The sequence below is a fragment of the Myotis lucifugus genome, unplaced genomic scaffold (genome assembly GCF_000147115.1).
Source record: "Myotis lucifugus unplaced genomic scaffold, Myoluc2.0 scaffold_134, whole genome shotgun sequence".
In the NCBI taxonomy this organism is placed as follows: Eukaryota; Metazoa; Chordata; class Mammalia; order Chiroptera; family Vespertilionidae; genus Myotis; species Myotis lucifugus.
Genome location: NW_005871182.1, coordinates 311,403 through 327,524, shown reverse-complemented (window position 1 = coordinate 327,524; position 16,122 = coordinate 311,403). Strand labels below are relative to the sequence as shown.

The 16,122-nt window shown below is 54.3% G+C and overlaps 1 protein-coding gene across 1 annotated transcript in view; it reads left to right on the top strand.

Moving 5' to 3' along the window:
* Window positions 1-16,122, top strand: part of ALK (ALK receptor tyrosine kinase) — a 67,609-nt gene that overhangs the window by 45,811 nt on the left and 5,676 nt on the right. Inside the window, exons 9-18 of the mRNA XM_023758627.1 lie at window positions 1,258-1,356; window positions 1,805-1,957; window positions 2,888-2,992; window positions 4,538-4,724; window positions 5,401-5,491; window positions 5,599-5,663; window positions 7,015-7,144; window positions 7,740-7,837; window positions 11,359-11,451; window positions 13,612-13,713. Of these exons, the coding sequence (XP_023614395.1) occupies window positions 1,258-1,356; window positions 1,805-1,957; window positions 2,888-2,992; window positions 4,538-4,724; window positions 5,401-5,491; window positions 5,599-5,663; window positions 7,015-7,144; window positions 7,740-7,837; window positions 11,359-11,451; window positions 13,612-13,713 (1,123 nt within the window). The remainder of the gene's footprint in view (window positions 1-1,257; window positions 1,357-1,804; window positions 1,958-2,887; window positions 2,993-4,537; window positions 4,725-5,400; window positions 5,492-5,598; window positions 5,664-7,014; window positions 7,145-7,739; window positions 7,838-11,358; window positions 11,452-13,611; window positions 13,714-16,122) is intronic.

The following is a 16,122-nucleotide window of genomic DNA, read 5'->3' as shown; positions in this document are numbered from 1 at the left end:
GGTTTCGGAGGGGGTGGAGGGGGGTGCTCCTCCGGTGGAGGAGGCGGAGGATATATAGGTAAAGATGATTTGTGTTCAAGGTGTCACCCCCTCCCTCTTAGTCCTAGGCCCCTCACCTCTCCCAGCCCTCGCCTGCCCTCCCCTGGCCGCCCAAGTGTGGACTGTGATGTGACCGTGCACGCCTGCCTCAGCCCGGGCACCAGCCAGAGGCAGGGTGTTGGCTTGCGAGCCAGCATCCTGCCTCAGGGCTTCCATAGCGACCGCATCAAGATCCCGTGTGGTTCTTGATCACCCCCAAAGCCGATGACAGAGAGGCTTTGGCTTCCCAGACGGTTCTCAGAGCCACCCTAGGGATGTGCTGGCTTGAGAACCTCAGAGGCCAGACTTCTGAACCCCGTGCCTCCCTGTGGATGGCCTGGCCCCTGTCTTTGCAAGCCAGCTCCCTAGGGGCCTGGCTTGTGGCTTCTGGCCTCAAGGACGCCTCACTTTCCCTTTCCTGCCCCAGCCCACCAGCTCCAGAACGGCCCACTCTCCATGCCGATGGGCGCTCCTCCCGGGGGCAACGGCAGGCAGCCCCAGCCCGGCCGGCCCAGCCCAGTCCTTGGGCAAGCAGCTGGCCACTGGCCCGGCTCTCCTCTGGGCTAGCGCAGAGCAGAAGAGCCTTCTGAAGCTGAGAGGCTGGGAAATGGTGTCTCCTCTGTCCCCACAGATTAGGACGCAATGCATGCACACACCGCGATGTTCTGTCTGTGTTTTGCTTTGATGTTTGCCTTAACCAGATGCTCTCTTTTCTAAGCCATGGCTGGGTGGGAGAGCCCGCGGGGGGAGCCCAGAGAAAAGCCAGCCCCAGCTGAATGGAGGGACAGGAGCCTACAGGCACAGGGGCCCTTCCCCCACGTCCCTACCCTGACCCCAGGGGACTGGAGAGCAACTTCTCAGTGCCACTGCCTGGCCAGTCCCGGAGGAGGCCCTGGGGCTGACCCAGCCTGGGAGACTAGAACTTGGCCTGTTCACGTGCACTGCTTCCTGCGGCCTGTGGAGTGGGGACACCCAGAGGGAGCGGGCCTGGTCCTGGAGGGGCCCACACCCAGCATCTACTAAGCCCAGGGCAGCCCTGTGCCTGAGCCTCCCTTCCCTCCCCACCACCCGCCCTCCAGGCCACCCCCGACCCTGGACCCCCCGCATGACCCTCTACGCGCACATGTGTTGAGATTGGGCACCCACCTCTCTGCGTTAAACTTCTCTGGTTTGCCCCAGGTGGCAACGCAGCCTCAGACAATGACCCTGAGATGGACGGAGAGGATGGGGTGTCCTTCATCAGTCCCCTGGGCATCCTGTACACCCCGGCTTTAAAAGGTACCCCCTCTGCCAGGTGCAGAACCAACTTCCTTAGGCCACTTCTCCCACCCAGCTGAGCCCCGGGCTGCTGGCAGGAGCCCAGGATACGCCAAGTGTCCTGGAGTCGGGAGTGTGGTCTCATGTGGGCACAGAGGCTGAAGCCTGATGACCAGGCAGGCCAGTCCTAGAAAAGGAAACAGCATTAGGGCTGTCCCCGGCCCAGCCAACTTGAGGAGCAGGTGTGTGGACTCCCCACCCCCACCCCGGCCTACATAAATACATCCAAACAGCCTCTGCGCCCCCCTTGCCAGAGGCACCGGGCCCTTTCCACACAGAGCAGCGCTCCAGGGGCAGTGCCCTAGGGACAGGGACCGAGAGCCCACACTGGCCGCTGGAGATAAAGCGCAGGCTGGGAAGGGTGCAGGCGGCACAGGTCCGCCCAGCTAGCCGCCCTCCTTGCCCACAGTGATGGAAGGCCACGGGGAGGTGAATATTAAGCACTACCTCAACTGCAGCCACTGCGAGGGCGACGAGTGCCACCTGGACCCCGAGAGCCACCAGGTCATCTGCTTCTGCGACCACGGCACCGTGCTGGCTGAGGACGGGGTCTCTTGCGTTGGTAAGGGGCTGGGCTGGGGCCCGGAGAGTGAGCCACAGCTGGTCTCCATGGTTCAGGGACATGTGGGACCCAGTTTTGTTAACTTCCTGACCCCCCTCCTTGGTCTGCCCCAGCGTGAGTGCTCTGACAACTAGGCAGAGACCTGAGTGTGAAGGATGGGTCATGGCTCACGAAGGAGTCTGAGTCACCTAGTGCCACCCCTAACCCAGGGCGTGAACCCCCACATCCGCACCGGGGCCAGCCGTCTCCGCTAGAACAGGGACCTGCGCTCCAAGGCCCGCCCTTCCTCCAGGGCCAGACCCGCTCTGCAGCGCCCGCCCCTCGGTCTCCCCAGCCTTTCCAGTGTGTCCCCTGCAAGTCTCCTCCAGATTGAATGACCCGGGTTCAGTCCATCCGCACAGGACACCGTCGTCTCCTCCCCTCCTGTGTCCCACGTCTGCCGCTGTTCCAGTTGTCACGTCCCTTTTGAGATGCAGTGTCGGGGCCAGGCAGGACCTCGGTGTGGTCTGTGCCAGTGCGGCGCTGGGACACCCCCTCCTGGGCTCTGGGCCGGGCCGCGCTCTCGGTTGATTCCGAGGGTGCACCCTGTTGTTGGGTCATCCTGAGGTCACTGTCATCCAAGGCCTGGAAGTCTCCTGTGACCATTGCCGGCTCACCTTGTAGCCTCACCCCCCATCGGACAGTCCGTATCTTGGATTAATGTCCATTTAGACTTGTTACATGTTCCCTCCACCCCAAAGCTGCTGCTGACGGCTGTGAAGCCGGGCGAACCTGCCTCCGGCCCCTGGTCCTCTGAAAAGGAAGGTGGGCCTGTCTACAGGCCTGAGAGGAGCAGGCGGCTGTGGTCCTGGCCGGGGCGGGCATTTCTGATGGGGCCGCTCACAGGAGCATCAGTGTGGTCACCGGTGTCTCGTGGGGACTGTCTTCCAGTGTCGCCCACCCCCGAGCCCCGCCTGCCACTCTCACTCATCCTCTCCGTCGTGACCTCTGCCCTCGTGGCCGCCCTCGTCCTGGCGTTCTCCGGCATCATGATCGGTGAGTGTGCCACAGCCCTGGCTGCCTAGGGGAGGCAGGGGAGGCAGGACAGAGCAGCGTCTCGGGCTCTGCACGGCCCCCGAGTGACGCTCTGGGTTGTGACCAGGCAGCCCGGGCCCCGCACAGCTGTGGCTCCCTAGGAGCCCTGGTTCTGAACCTCAGCCCGACTCCTGGCTGCTCTCGGGGAGGCGGGTGGGGCACTCTGCAGGTGGGTCCCCAGCTCAAGCACAGCCCCGCCCTCACCCCCGGACTTCACCTCCAGCTCCCATCCCAGCAGGCACTGCCCCTAGTGGCTCACGCCCCTGCACCGCCTCCAGCCCCCTTCCCGCCACAGGCGGAGAATGCAGAGTTGGTTTGTGAGTTTCCTGTTAAGCCTGGAGCCAGGTGAGCTGATAGGCAGGTTGCAGAGGGCTTCGCATGGTGCTGCAAGGCTCCTCCTGCTGGAAATGCCCAGGACAGGCAGGCAGGGACAGGAAGGGAAAGGCTCAGCTCTAAATCCGAAGTCACCCTATGATCACGGCTGCACAGTTCATGGCGCAGGGAACTGAGAGCTGGCTCACTCGCAGGCCATAGGGGCAGAGCTGGGCTTAGAGGCAGACTCCACCTGTGGGTCACAGTTGCGGGCTCCCTCCCCTGGAGTTAGCCTACAGAACGTTCTCGCTATGTATAACAGAGATAATGCCTTTGCATGGTAGAGCTCTTTCGAATTTTTCAAAACCATTTAATATTGGTGAATTTATGTCATTAAGACAACCCTAGGCGGTGGGGTATGGGACAGGGCAGGGGTTACTTACCCTGCTTACGCAGGAGACTGGCGTCCAAAGAGGTCACATGACCTAGTCAGTGGCACTGGGCTTGTAAGTAGCAAAGGTGAAATTAGAACTCGGGTCCTCAGGCACCAGCTTAGACGCCAGTTTAGAGACCTATTCGCTCTGGCAGTTCCACTCCCGGAAGGTCAGTGACGGTGAGCCCGGCTGCTCTCAAATCCATACCATGTTTGCACCACCCGGAGACTGGGCACAGCGAGTGAGGGACACGGCTCCTCTGAGGGCCACTGTGGCTCCAGAACGTCCCCAGTGCTTTGCTGGAACATCTTTACGCTGCATGGCCATCGAGGGCTGTTCCTCAACCTCCCTCACTCTCCTGCACGCGGGGCCAGACTTTCAGCACAACCTGGTGGTTCCCCAGCCTTCCCGGGCCCCTCCCCATTTCCTCTCAGCCATTTGCCCTGTGAAACTCTGCATGTTTAATCCTGTCTTGGGTCTGCTTCTCAGGGGACCCAAACTAATGTCTCTCTGCCCCTGTATGATACAGCAAAGTCTTTCATTTATATGATATTAAGCTTTACATTAACTTTAAATAATATGTCGATTAAAAGTACACTTTCACTTCTATAATCATTTTGTTAGTATTACTAAGTGTGATGGAAAGGTTTAGATCTCAGAGGAGGAGATGGCGGTCCAGGAAGGCTTCCTGGAGGAGGTGGCCAGTGATGGGCTTCCAGTGCTGGGCTGCCTGGTCCAGGCCACTTCCATCTGTCTGCAGTGTACCGCCGGAAGCACCAGGAGCTGCAAGCCATGCAGATGGAACTGCAGAGCCCCGAGTACAAGCTGAGCAAGCTCCGCACCTCAACCATCATGACCGACTACAACCCCAACTACTGCTTTGCCGGCAAGACCTCGTCCATCAGTGACCTGAAGGAGGTGCCACGGAAAAACATCACCCTCATTCGGTGAGTGCCCCGGCCATCCTTCAGGGAAAGGGGGTGTTCTAGGGGTTGGCTGCCACCCAACACAGGTTCCTCTAGCCACAGGAGGCCAACAGAAGTAAAAGTTACTTTTAATCGAAACTCCTAGGGCACCCTAACCCTCCCAGAGGGAGAAGGTTTAATGCTCAGGGCCATTTGAGGGGCATTAAATCACTCAACACCCTGTATGTTCATGGGGTTTGTACAATGAGAGGAAGACTACATGGGAGGGACCAGGACTCTCAAAACCCACACAAGTGCCCTCCCTGAGCCTTCCTGGCCCCTTTCTCCCCTGATGGAGCCGAGTGGCCTCCTCCGAGCTCCCAGACACCCTGTGCATGTCACTCACTGAGCACCACACAGAAGTGTCTGTCAGCCATTTGTCCCTCCCTCCCTCCCCCAGAGTGCAGACCTTCAGGGCGAGGGCCGGGTCTCAGTCACCTCTGTGTCCTTGGCAAATGTCAGACTCAAGTCTTCACTGAAGGACTGTCCACCACTGCCATGTCTCCCAGGCTGTCACATCTCTTGGCAGTTCTCAGACAAAGCAATGGAGGCCCAGGGCTGAGTAGCAAAGCCAGGGTGAGGTGTGACCTTGAGTGAGTGTGTGCCCCCTTCCTCTCGGCCTGCCCGCCTACCTCATCTGGCCTTCTCCTTTGCACAGGGGTCTGGGCCATGGTGCGTTTGGGGAGGTGTATGAAGGTCAGGTGTCTGGAATGCCCAACGACCCGAGCCCCCTGCAAGTGGCGGTAAAGGTAAGCGGGGTCCCTCGGGGGCCGGAGCTTGGCCAGCGGTCTCTGTTGGCCACAGTCTTTGCCGACAGCCCTCCTGCGGCTAAAGGCCTTCTCCCATCTGTGCCCAGACGCTGCCTGAGGTGTGTTCCGAGCAGGACGAGCTGGATTTCCTCATGGAAGCCTTGATCATCAGGTAGCGTCACAGAGACACCCCACCGCCCACATGCACGTGCTTCTGACAGATGTCCCAGAGGGAACCCCCTCCACACACCCCTCCCTCTCCACCAGCAGACTCCCCCAATTCTCAGCATGGCCTACCAGAATGGAACAGCCCCCCAATGGTTGTCACTGGGAAAAATCTCTCTGACCAAATAATGCAATTGGTACTACTCTGCCGTCAGCTAACATTCATTCACTCTTTTCCCTGCTTCTTAAGAAACAGAGTGTGCTAGTTATAATCTCTCTCCAGGTCACTCCTCTACCAGCCTTCCACCAGCCCCAGCTCTCCCGTGTGCCCCTCACGTGGTGGAAGCCTGCCCCCCCCCCCCCCCGGTCCACGCAGCAGCCTGGACCCTGCAAATTGTGGGCCGAGGCCCCTAACTGGGAATCCCAGTGCCAGGGCTCTTACAGCAGATCACGTTAAGGAGGACTCAGGGGTTTGACCGTGAGATCTGGCGGCTCATGGCCTCCTGTTGCCCTGCAGAGGCTCAGACATCCTGAAGGTTGGGGCAGCCTGGGGCCGCCCCTCGGTGGAAGTGGGCGAGGGAAGGAGGCCCGAGCAGTGTGTGTGTGATGAGCCTGTGGCATCTTGAAGCACAGGAGGACCGACAGCAGGCTCTGTACTTGCTTTAAAAATACTGACTTTCCAGATATACATGTGATACATGGATAATGGAATAAAACTTGGAAAGTATAAGAACTATATGAAGAAGACCCAAGTCACTCAATCTCACTACTTGGCAATAACTACCCGCCGTTGTATTTCACCTCTGCGTGTGGGTTCCCACGCCGATTGCCAGGCCCATCGCCCCATGCGTGGGAACAAGGTCACATGAATAAGAAAACCCAAATCCCAGGGCCTCCGAGAGGAACCCACAATGGGAGCCATACGCCCCTCTTTCACATGCCGTCACCTGGCAGGTCTCACCCGGTCCCTGTGGAAGGAGTCCCCGCGCTTCTGCCTGAGGCCGGCCTCTGAGGACTCAGACGTGAACCCTAGCAAGCAGCCCGTGCATCCGTCGCAGAAAGACACTGGACGCTCCCCTGTCTCCACCCACTTTCTCACCCAAGTGTCTGTGCAGGGTCCTCCCACCTCCCACCAAATGCTCTCCTGCAGCCTGAGCTCGGCCAGGCCTGCCCTCCGGCTCTTCACCTGCTCAGGGGCGAGACAGTCTCAGCTTAGGCTCAGCACGGGCCCCTGCTTCCAGCATCGACAGAGTGCATTTACATAACGTGGCTGCTGACAACATAACTGTCTCCTGCTGTCCCCACTGGTTTTCCAGACTCAGCTCAGTTACATTTGCTTACCTCCCTCTGCTCTGCAGCAAATTCAATCACCAGAACATCGTGCGCTGCATCGGGGTGAGTCTGCAGGCCCTGCCCCGGTTCATCCTGCTGGAGCTCATGGCAGGAGGAGACCTCAAGTCCTTCCTCCGGGAGACCCGCCCTCGCCCGGTGAGTCTCCCCGGTGCTCGTGCCAGGAACGGAGCAGGGCAGCTGGGAAGCAACTCGTCGGGGGGCCCTGGGAGTCAACCCCTGGGCTTGGATGTGGGGGAAAGGCCAGGAGAGAATGAACAAAAGTGGACAATGGCCCTGGGAGCTCATGCAAGGCCTGTGCAATGGATTCTCCAGTCTGGGTCCATTCGTATGACCCACTGACTATGGACAGGCACAGAGAGGGACAGTCGTGCCAAACAGGTCGCTCACCCAACCAGCTATATCCATTCACCCTGAACCCCACTGTCATTTCGCAAATGGCAACGTCCTGACCTTATAGTTTGACTATCAAAACCAAGTACTGAAATATCTAGGAAGGTGCTGTGTGTGTGTTATAGTAAAAGGGCTAGAGACCTAGGTGGGTCCAGGAATGCCACACCCCGGCCCTGCTTGGCCATTACAAAGCCTTGTGGTTTAGGGCAGACTACCCAATCTAACCTCTGTATCTGCAAGGTAAAGTCCAAGGGCTAGACTAAGGGTACTTGAACTTGTGTTTCAGGTCTTCTCTCCGCCGCGAGCCTCTCACCAATGGATCATTTCTGTCTCCCCACAGAACCAGCCCTCCTCCCTGGCCATGCTGGACCTTCTGCATGTGGCCCGGGACATTGCCTGCGGCTGCCAGTACCTGGAGGAAAATCACTTCATCCACCGGTGAGTCCACGTGCTCTGCTCTCCTCCCGCCTTCTACATCTTCCTTACCCGTCTCAGGCCCTGCTCTCCTCCCGCCTTCTGCATCTTCCTTACCCGTCTCAGGCCCAGCTCTCCCTTCGAGTGCAATGATGGGTCTCCCTCCAGTGAGGACTCAGCTTTCTTTGTCTTTACGGTGACAGCTTACCACCCAGCTAGAGACCCTGAGGAGCTGCTCATAACCCCTCCCTGTGACTTGAAGTGAAACCTTCAAGTCCCGTATCACTTGAACGCTCCCTATCCTAAAAGCTGAGCTCCTTGCCCGGCCGTTGTGACTCTGTGATTGAGCGTCGATCTATGAACCAGGAAGTCACGGTTTGCTTCCCTGTCTGGGCACATGCCCGGGTTGTGGGCTCGATTCCCAGAGTGGGGTGTGCAGGAGGCAGCCGATCTATGATTCTCTCTCATCATTGATGTTTCTATCTCTCTCTCTCCCTCTCCCTTCCTCTCTGAAATCAATAAAAAAATATATAAATTAAATTAAATAAAAACTGAGCTCCTTAAGGCACGTTAAAGGAGTTCATAGTTTCACACCCTTGACTATGAGTGCTCAAAGGCAAGGACCCTGTTTTATTCATCTTCGTACCCCTGACACATACTGAGGCACAAGGAATGTTTGTTGGATAAATTAATTTTTCTGAAATACACTGAAATGAGCATAATGATTATTTGATTTACTTGTACACCTGACTTCTACTCCACCGGATCCTTGTGTTTCATTGGTGTTTGGGCTATGACCCAAGGCCACGGGCCATGCTGTAGGCATCAGAGCATGCAGATCTCTGTCCTGTGGCTGCGCGGGACTTTCTCAGCTGACAGCTTAATTCTGAAATCTGAAAAGTTCAAGAGATTGTCAGGCTCTTTGCAAAGCTCTTCCTAATGACTTCCTTCTAATTTCATAAGTAACAGCCTGGTGAATTAACAACTATGTGTTAGCTCACGTCTCCAAAGGGGATAGGCATATTCCTAATAATTAGGATATGAAATACAAAGTAGAAAACGAGAGGTGCTGCCTGAGGCTAGAAATGGAAGAGCATGTGTGTAGCAGGAAACTCTGCCTTCTCCCTAATAAAAATGGGGAATTCAAGATCAAGGCATACACCCACCTGGCTGCCCAAGGTATTCCCAAAACCAGGCTGCAAACCCTCACTTTTACTGTCACGGCACCTCTGGTCTGCAGTTCTTCCTCTTGATTCTAAGCCTTCCGAACCTCCGGGTGATTTTTCCTGATAGAAATAACAGCAGAAGCAGAGGAGGAGCGGGGCCAGGCCTTTCTGTTCTCCTCCAAAGCCACACCCCCTGCTTCAGAGCGCAGGTCAGTCTGCCGTGTTGTTCTTGTCCTGTCTGTGTGCCCAGAACGTTGCCTGCATCTCAGCTCTTTCCTGTCGCACGGACATGACAAAGCTGTGCCCTTTGTGGAATTCGTCCTTGGTTACAGCCACCTTTGCATCAATGTCTATGTCCTTTACGACTGGACCATCCGAGAGCGACCTGTACAGTTACGTTGGTGCCTTCAGATGTCCCCCTTTGCTTCTCCCCGAGAGCATCTCTGCTTTGTCGTCTCCTCTTGCAGCATCACCGAGCAGACACACTCCCTGGCTGAGGGATCCCATCCATCTTTCCTCCGATGTGTTGAAACCTGCTTCCCTGGAGCCATGATACCTGGGACCATATCCAGGGCTCTGTTATTAGAGATAATAAGATAACAGGGCCCCATTCTCTCAGGATTTCCATCGCCTCCGTATCTGCAAAGAGTTACTGAAGGTCAGGATTTGATCCCAGAGTAATAGCTTGTGGCTCCTTTTATCTTGTTTGAGAAATGAAATTGTCAGAGATAAATCAAGAATGTATCAGATGATCTGCTTTATAAGCAAAAGGCGACTTCAGGCAGAAATTGACTGTCTCAATCCAAGCTTTGCTTCTGGGGAGCTCGGTATGAGGAAAGCATCTTTTGCATCTCCAACGGGCTGCGAGGTCTGTGGCGCATGCCCACGAAAGGATCCCCTCTCATTCTCTCTCCTCCACCCTTTGTCTGCCCCCGATTCCCAGGCTCCCATGCAAGGGCACCCCCTGAATTCAGAGTGAACGCCCCCACACACTCCCATTTTCTACTAGGGCTGTTTCCTTTGGTTGTAGTTTTTTACCACTTCACAAATTATGTGTCATTCTACCAATTCCTGGTGTGTTCTATGATACTATATTTACTTTCTTGCCATTAAATTCAAGATCACTTTTTGAAGCAACCATTCCACGCACATCAGCGTAAAGACCTTTCTGGAGTCATAAATACTGTCCCTGGTCTACTTCGCTGTATTTCTCTTGAGAAGTAATGGCTATATATCCCACTATTTTTCTTCTTTTTGGTGTCATACATGTTATGCTTCTATGGTTTTATTAGGGCATTTTATGCACCATTGCTCCTCGAAATTCAACTTAAACCTCTGGGCCAGGTCCGTGGTATCAACAACATCCGTCTCCCTCCCTGGCCCATCGTTCCGGTTTCCTAAGCCACAATTTCCAATCCAGATCTTGTTTTTAAAACACGCTACAGTTGTTTATTCTGCACGTCCTTCTCGACCAAAGATCAGGACCTGCATGAAATCAGTCAGAAACGTGCAAGCACCAGCTGTGGCCCCCAAGGACTGCTACTTGTTTCTGCCCTGGACTTGTTAGGCCACCCCAGACTCCCTGGCTGCACCCTGCTCCCACGGGAAGGCCAGGAGTGGGGGAGCCAGCAGTCAGTGAGGAGTGGCGAAGCCTCTGGCTGTGCCTTAGGATGCTGCCAGCAGGTAGGCCATCTGGCGCTCAACGGAGAAGAGAATGTGGCTCCAGAACCTGGAAGAAGTGACTCTTCGGCCACTGGCTAGGAGGCAGGCGGCTTAGCAAAGGCTTTGGAGGAGATCCTGGAGGGGAGAACCATCATGGCTGATGAACAAGGACAACTTTAGATATGTGGGCATACCTTAACCTACTTGAATTTGGTATCATGGAAGCCATGCTGTTCCAGATGACACCTTCAAACAGCTGGCAGAAACCAACCGGCAAGCTGTACACACAGTAGCTTCAGAATGCCTTGGTCCCTCTATTATCTGCTTTTAGCTTAATTTGTTTAATGAAATGAAGATAATCGCACCCTTTATCTCATAGGGTTGTTGTGAGAATTAGATATGAAGCACTTAGGACAATACTTAGTACATGGTAAAAGGCCAATAAATTCTAGTTTCTATTATGGTTATTTTCATATTATTGTCCTAATAAACATTTTCAATCATCTCCCTAAGCATTTCCCATTGCCCTTGAGTTCTGAGGCCTAGAATTGGCATGGCTATCTCTTTTATATGAAGTGTAACGCAGTAAAGGAAGCATAGAGCCGAGGCGGGAACAACTCACCCTTCCGACGAGAGGTGACAATCCTAGTGCTGAAACTACGCCTGTATTCTCCCAGAGGGAATAAGGAAATGCGTTTCCCATTGATTTGTTCCCAGGGACATTGCTGCCAGGAACTGCCTCCTGACCTGTCCGGGCCCTGGAAGAGTAGCCAAGATTGGAGACTTCGGAATGGCCCGGGACATCTACAGGTAAGCAAAGACCGCGTCACCTTCTCAGCCCAGCCCTCGGGAGAATGGGATGTGGCTGCTTGTGTCCTAAATCATCGCTGGCACCTTGTCAACTTGCTGCCTAAAATTTCATTACGTTCCTTTGCAGGGTGTGGGGAACCTTAATCAGTGCCCACACTCGACGGTCTAAATCCAGGGTCACACTGCCCACCATGATCGACACCAAGTTATTCATTAGATCGTGTCCGGTTTCAGTGCTCTATCCTAACACATTCTGAGACACAGAATAACGGATACGCGATACGGAAAGAGTTTCTATGTAAACTTTAACTCAGGAAGTCCAAGCGGCCTTAGTTTCCATGGCCAGGCAAGAGCACCCTGGAACTGGCCGGATGCCGGGCCCAGCTCATGGGTCGCCTTTACCCACACGAGGAGACACGGAGTAGAGCTCAAAGCCCATAGGTACCTAGCTCAGCTTCATTCTTTTTCCCATAATATTCTCAAGACTACATTTTAAAACGTAAAATATTTTTTAATTAAAAAACTACTTCTTTGCACTTTATCTCACGTTACTTCTTTATCTAATCATTTACAACAGTGACCTGCTCCGTGAGCTGAGCAAGCCACTCAGGGCGTGATCAGCCCCTGGAAATTAATTTTTTTAAAATTTTAATAGCAGTTACTCATCGCCCCCAAATGCACCTGTGGCCATCACCGCCCCCCTGGATCGCTGCAGCGCCCACCGGGGGGGGGCGGTAGCGCCCACTTTGGGAATCACTGATCTAATCATTTACAACAGTGACCTGCGCTGTGAGCTGAGCAAGCCACTCAGGGCGTGGTCACTAATCACGTCCCTAATCCAGAGAGAGGAGGGAGGTCATGCAGGGCTCTTACTGTTGGAGGGTTAGGGAGACCCCTGAGGCCTCCGTCAGAACTGTCTGCCGTCTGCGAGGGAAGAAGGCCGAGGCCATGCTGTTGCCACAGGTAGCAGCTCGGGGAAGACTCTGAATTGGCAACGTTCTTGACCACAGTCATCAGCACTGGTCTCCACCACGATACCTTGGTTTGCTGCACTCTACCTTCTTTTGCTACCCAACGTCTCAGGGTTCCCTCCCCTCCTTTCTCAGAGGACCCCGGGGTGCCTGTGGTTGATGACACTAATGTCGCAGCATGGCTTAGCAAGCCTTTCCCCTCCATCTTCACTCTCACAGCCACAACCCCCTCCCCAGACTCCAGGCTTCACCCCCCAACCTGTCCCGCGGCTCCCACACGTACTGCAATTTCAGCATCAGGACGGTGTTCTGGGGGAGCTTCCTCACCATCACCCCCCCCCCCCCACCTCTGTGAATCACTTCCTGTCCCCGCCCCGCCCTGAGCAGAACATCAGTTCTTCACTGTGTCATGGAGCCTCTGCACCCTCCCTCACTACATGCTGCTCTTACTGCGTGTTCTTGCGTCTGTTTCTCCCACTAAACCCTTTCCTTGGAAGACTTATTTATGTCCTCGCCACATGGCAGAGCACCTGATACACTCTAAACACTCAGTATTGTTTGTTGAAGTGATTAATGAAGCCAGGCAGCTGGTTGGAAAGCTGCCTCCCACGGTGTCAGGAGAGCACAGGCCGAGGGTGGAGCTGGTGTCAAAAGCATAGACGGTAATTGACTAGTTTTCATCAGTGACTTGCACTAATGACATCACCGATAAAAGATAATAAATTAACTCGTACCTGTTCCGCTGCCTGGCGTGCTTGTCACGTGCTGATGTTGAGCTAAATGTGTGTGGCGCTAGGAGGGAGCCAAAGCGAGTAAGACAGCCCTGCTCTCCGTGCTCCCACGTGGACTTGCATTCCTGTGGCTCAGCAGGAGCAGGCTGCACCGACTCGGCTGGAGTCATGTTGCTCATTGTGAGTTACAGCAAACACAGCCCAGCAGGACCTCCCCGTCCTCTGTGGGTTCTCAGTCGTTGTGTAGATCTTGCCTTTTACGCCTCCGGGGGGCAGTTTTGTGTCTCATTAAATGACAACAAAGTTCTTAACCAAATGATGTGTTCCCTGCTCTCCTAAACCACAGACCTCATTGGTTTCCATCCTTTCATGGGTAGACAGTTGCACTTGCTCAATTGCCTGGAGCTTCCTCTCAGAGCCGTCTCCGAACCAAGTTCACTTTTCCTCTCCTCCCACAGAGCGAGCTACTACCGAAAGGGCGGCTGTGCGATGCTGCCAGTGAAGTGGATGCCCCCGGAGGCCTTCATGGAAGGAATATTTACATCCAAAACAGACACGTGGTGAGTCTTTCTGCTGCCCTCCCCCAGGTCCCACGTGGGCCCTGTGTCGGGCAAGGGTCGGAGAAGCGTCAGCACCCCCGTCCACCGGCGGCCCTGGACGCTGGCACACATCCGCATCATCGGAAAGGCTCCTTAAAACACATCACTGGCTCCTCCCTGGGAGTTTGTGACTCAGACCTGAGAATCAGCATGTCTTAAGGTTCCCAGGGCGCTGATACTGCTGGCTAGGGCACACACACGGAGAGCCACGTGTAATTTTTTTTTTTTTACATGACAAAGTTGGGTTTGGATTTATTCCAGGAGTGCAGCATTGAGATGGGATTAGAAAATTGAGCGATAAAATTCTCCACATTAACAGAATAAAGGAGAAAAGGTGGGGCACTAAAGGGCTGCTGACCGTGGCGGTGAGACCCTTCCTACAGCTAAAGATAAGCTGGGGCATCGCTGTCCGCACATCAGCTCTGCAGACTCCGCCACCCGCAGGCCTTCAGCTGTGTGCTCCCAGCCCCACACCCACCGTCCTGCTCTGCCTCTGTAATACCACATGCCGTGGGATCATGCAGAATTTCTCTCTCCGTGGCCGGCTGATTTCACTTAGCATAATGCCCTCCAGGTTCACCCAGGATCTCAAAGAAGACAGATTTCCTTCTCTTTAAGGATGAAAATATCATACACACACACACACATACATACACCCACGGATGAATAAAGAAAAGGTGATGTGTGTGGTTATATATACACATGTGTGTATATATTTATGTATTAATATATGTATTAATATATATGTATTAGGATATTAATCTAGACACCTAGTAATTATTAATTATATCCTATATAATAAAAGGCCAGCCACCATAAGCGTAACCACCAGAACGACCAGAGACCAGAACCACCACTGCCCCTTGCAGGGCTGGCCCCACCCCCAAGCAAGCGGTTAGGGGCGATCAGGCAGGCAGGCAGAGTGGTTAGGGGCGATCAGGTAGGCAGGCCAGTGGTTAGGGGCAATCAGGTAGGCAGACGGCCCCTCGCAGGGCTGGCCCCACCCCCTAGCAAAGAAAGAGGGAGGCCCAGGCCACCTGCAGCAACTCTGTGGCAGGTGTGCTGCTGGCCAGCAATAGGCCCGCCGAGGGAGGCCCAGGCCAGCCAAGCCATTGCACCCCATGCCTGTTGCCGGCAGAGGGAGGCCACCAGTGGCAGGGGAGGTGGGGGACAGTGCTGCACAGATGGCAAGCAGTGGCAGCGGCAGGGGTGGGGCCAGCTGTCTGCAGCCGGGGGAAGGAAAGCCCCAATAGGCCCTGATCTCAGGCCAGGCCTAAGGACCCTACCCAAGGGGTCCCAGATTGTGAGAGGGTGCAGGCCGGGCTGAGGAACCCTCCCCCCCCCCCCCCACCAGTGCACAAATTTCGTGCACGGGGCCTCTACTTGTTTAATAAAAAGGATAGCTAGATAGATAGATAAATAGATAGATAGATACCACCTTTTCTTTATCCTTTCATCCACTGACAGACACTTAGGTTGTTTCCATATCTTGGCTATTGTGAATAACGCTCAGTGAACATGGAGTGCAGCCATCGCTTTGAAATACTGATTTGTTTCTTTGGCTAGCTCCCCAGAAGAGGGGTTGCTGGGTCAGAAGGTAGGATTGCTGGGTCTGTTTTTAGCTTTGGCTTATTATCCTCACCCGGTGGATCTCAAAGTGAGGTCTGTGGATCAGCAGCATCAGCACCACCTGGGAACTTGTTAGAAGCAAATTCTCAGCCACCACCTCCGGCTAAGGAAGCAGAAACTCTATGGGTGAGCCCAGCACTCGTGTTTTAACGAACCCCCAGGTGATTCCTGTGTGCACCAACATTAGAGCACCCCAACCCACCCCATCCAGGTACAGAGAGAAATGCAGGTAATTAAGTCCTTATTCTGAACACATGCATGTCCTATTTCCCTGTGATCCTAGTTCTAAGTGTCGAGAGAGAGAGCATGACACAAATAGACTTGAGCAAGGATGTTCATCTCAACATCGTTCACAATGAGAAAAAGCTACAACTGCCTAATGTCCCTCATATAGGGAATAAAAAAAATAAGCTGGGGTTTACTTATGTCACGGGGAGCTACTCAGCAGTATAAGAGCACACACTGCACCTCATATATCAACGTGGCTGAATTTCCAAAAAGGAGCAGGGTATTATTTAATACAAACATTAAGTCCATAATACAGAAACTTTATTGTTTATGCTTTCACACATTGGGAAGAACATACATGGAAGGAGACCTGCTAACTTCAGGGAACCGGGGAGAGAGCAGGAAAGGGTGGAGGGTGGCGCTTACCCGGATCTATTATGTAGCTTCAAAAAGAGAGTGAAGTATGCAACTAAAGCAACATAACACTATCTTGATTCAAGCAGCTCCGATTCC